At 56.2% G+C, this 3,310-nt stretch overlaps 1 protein-coding gene across 1 annotated transcript in view; it reads right to left on the bottom strand.

Annotated features, from left to right (window-relative positions):
* Positions 1-3,310, bottom strand: part of LOC104280529 (microtubule-actin cross-linking factor 1-like) — a gene marked incomplete at both ends in the record, with an annotated part of 44,595 nt that overhangs the window by 35,432 nt on the left and 5,853 nt on the right. The window contains 3 exon segments of the mRNA XM_009878201.1: positions 64-218; positions 695-847; positions 2,900-3,025. Of these exon segments, the coding sequence (XP_009876503.1) occupies positions 64-218; positions 695-847; positions 2,900-3,025 (434 nt within the window).

Genomic DNA, 3,310 nt, shown 5'->3' with positions numbered 1-3,310 from the left:
TCCCCCGCCTCCCTCCCATCACCCCTCTGGGACTCCCCGCCACAGTAGAGAGGAGCAGGTTACCTGTTGGCCATCTCGATGGCCTCTTTGTTGGGCGGGGGGATCAGGAAGCAAACCGAGGGCACCATGGCCTCATTCCCCGTGGGGCTGATCACCTTCCACTTGGTCCTCTGGGAATTGTCCTCCAGCACACACTCGTCGTTCCTGCAGATGGTGATCTGCAACGGCACCAGCGCCACCCAGCCCATCAGAAACCAGCAGCAGGGCTGCACACGCCTGCCCTGGCAGCCAGCTTCCCTCCTGGGGGCGAGCCAGCTTCCATAAATATATATTTTATTTCCTTTTAATCAAGTAAAAGCTTGGCGCAATGCCAAGCAGCGCAGCACGCTCACGTCTGGAGACGAAGGGACAAGGAAGTTACGCAGAGTTGGCTACCACCCACGTACTGATTTGGCTGAGGGTGATGAAGCCCATCCTCCTCGGGGGGAAAAAGAGTTTAGATCCTGCCCAGAATAAATCTGAGACATGGAAATCTGCTCCAGGAAAAACAGCCACGCTACTTCCCTCCTCCTCTCTTCGCACCCTTTCTATTGACAGACACCACGGGGCTCGCCCTCAGCCATCAGGGTGTTGCTCCCCAACCTCATCCCTGCCTCCTCTTTTCGAGTGACACTGACACCCTGCCAGCCCTCACCTCGATCTGCCGATAGTCACAAACGGCCTTGATGGGGATCGTGCTCTTCACGAGGTGCTCCGGGTTCCTGGGCCGGAGCTGCACGATGGTTTTGGACCGTCCCACCAGGCTGGCGACGGAGCTCTTCGACTGAATGAGCTGCTCCTTCTCGTCCTGGTAGAAAGAAGGACGAGGGACGGGTTGGCTCGAGGCGGGGGCGAGGAGGTGTCTCCCGGGCATCTCGGCAACCCCCACCCCGACGCTGGCCTGTAAGAGCTACGTTGGGATCCGAAGGGCTGAACAAACGCCTCAGGAGGATCCTGCTGCCCTAACGAGATGGGAAGAGGGGGCAGGAGATGGGATGGGAGGGACAAGGGGCTTTTCCACTACGATTCCCACTGCCCTGCATGCACACCTCTGGCTCTTTTGCTGCTAGGACAAGAAAACAGTTTCTTTCAAAGGGGGGAAAAAAAAGAGAACACAGTGTACACCAAAATTAAAGTCCCAGGAGGCATAAGGGGCCAAATAAGCTCCAGCCCAAAGCTGGGGGCATTTAGATGTCTGGAGGAGAGCCCACAGAAGCATGCTCCCTTTTCTAAAGCGAAGGATGACAGCATGTGTAAACCAACGGCTGGAATGAGGATACGATGAAATATGCGGATAAAACATCTTGGGAGAAGGGGCCAGTGGTGGAGTGATCGCACAGGTCTCTGGGTCTGGGCAGAAATTTGCCGGTTGGAGGAAGCTGCTGCATAATTGATTCCACAAGTCCTTGCTGGGCTTAGGGATGGGACAACCCAGGGGACTGGTGGCAAAGCATCCTCCTTGGAACAGCCTTCGGCACCGAGGGAGACGTGTGCGGATCACGACACTGACAGCTCGTGGGATTAGTAGCAGCTCAGCCCCTTCTGGCTGCAAGAGTTTAAAAAGGATCCCAGAAAAATGTTCTCCCTCATGCTTGGTACTCTCAAGGGTTGGTTAGTGTGTTAACAACAGTGGAGGATAATTTAATGGTAAGAAAAAAATAATAATAAAGAAAAGAATAAATGATAAATAAACTACCTGTGCCTGTCCGAGGGAGCATGATTGGAAGAAATACAACTTTAACTTATTAGGTAAAAAAGAGTAATATAGCTGAGCTCAGGGCAGCTGCCCCAGTCCTGAGATTGGGACCACTCTCCGGCTGCCTGGACGAGCCTCTCCCACCCCGGATGGCGCCTGCCAGGCTCCTGGTGTTGCTGGAGCCAGTGCTGGAGGACAGCCCAGGACAACCCCAAGACCATTTCAGAAAGGATGGGACCCCCCAGGCATCCAGGAGAGAAGACGCTGAGCCCTAGCCCAGCTGACTCCCCCATCACAAACCCCCAGTATCAGCATCCCAGCTTCACTGGGGACACGCTGGAGATCAGCAGCGTGTGCCAAGGGCAAAACTATGGCAGCCACCTGCCTCCACACACTCAAACGTCACCTCCCGGCACTTCCATCAGCATCTCAGAGGTCAACCCGCAGCCCAAATCCTCCCCCTTCCCTGGTTTCAAACAGCATCTGACGCTCTGCTCCTTGCGTTTTGATTTTAGGTGGGTTTTTTTCCAGGCCGATTGGGACGAGAAGATCACAGCGCGATTGCCCATTGTCTGCTCTCTGCTACGCTGCAGATAAGCCAGGCCACGTGTTTAGAGCTCAGCGCAGCCGAACTCTCGTCCCTGCACGCAGCCGGGCTGCCCTGGCTCTCCCCCCGCCGGCACAGCGCCACGGATTAACGTGGGATTTGGTCTGACTAAAGAGCGGGCGTTTCTCTGCAGCCCACCAGGCTCCTAGAGAAAACCAGCTCCAAAAGCAGAAATAGGAGCATCCTCCGGGCTCTGCGCGACGCCTCCGTCAGCAGAACGCGGCTGGGATGGAACAACGGGCACCGACGGGGAACAACCAGCTCGCGCACGTCGAGCTGCGAGTTTGCACAGACAGCACACGCCAGCACATGCTCTTCACCCCGAGGGCACAGAAAGACACGGGACGGTGCCTCTAAACACACACAGCCCGCACCCCACGGCCACGTACAAACACATGCAGCAGCTCCAACAAAAAGCACATCGACCAAGACAGGGAAACGAGCTGCTTTACACGAAAACTGTGTCGCTGCAGGAATAAAATGAGCCCAGTTTTCCCCATGAAGCAAGTAGGTCGCTCATCGCCCGCCCAAGGTGGTGGGGATGTGGGACAACCCACCATGGAATCCTGCAGCAGGTCCTCCAGCCGCGTCAGGCTCGTGTTATGGCCACAGGAATACTTCCTTTTGATGGAGTCCTGCAGGTTGCGCAGGTAGGTCTCCGACTCCCGGGCGTCGCTGAAGAACTGCAAAGGCAAGGAGGGTCACGGACGCCTGCACGCGTGCACCGAGCAGTCAGCAGCAGGCAGCGCGGCGAGAAATGACCTGACCCCCAGCTTCCAACACTATTCTGCTGCAAAGGCAGCAAGCATCCCGCACGGATGGCCAGAACTACGTTGAATTTGATCCCTTTTGCCCTAGTGAGACATCCCCAGACAGCAGCTACGGAGAAAGAGAGGATTCAGGAGAAAGCAGCCCCCACGAGCATCACAAATCCCTCCTTCCCTCTCCCCTAAAGGCACTGACAGCAC

The sequence above is a fragment of the Apaloderma vittatum genome, unplaced genomic scaffold (assembly GCF_000703405.1).
Source record: "Apaloderma vittatum isolate BGI_N311 unplaced genomic scaffold, ASM70340v1 scaffold25341, whole genome shotgun sequence".
In the NCBI taxonomy this organism is placed as follows: domain Eukaryota; kingdom Metazoa; phylum Chordata; class Aves; order Trogoniformes; family Trogonidae; genus Apaloderma; species Apaloderma vittatum.
The sequence above is the reverse complement of the archived record's forward strand: the minus strand, read 5'-3'. Positions and strand labels throughout refer to the sequence as shown.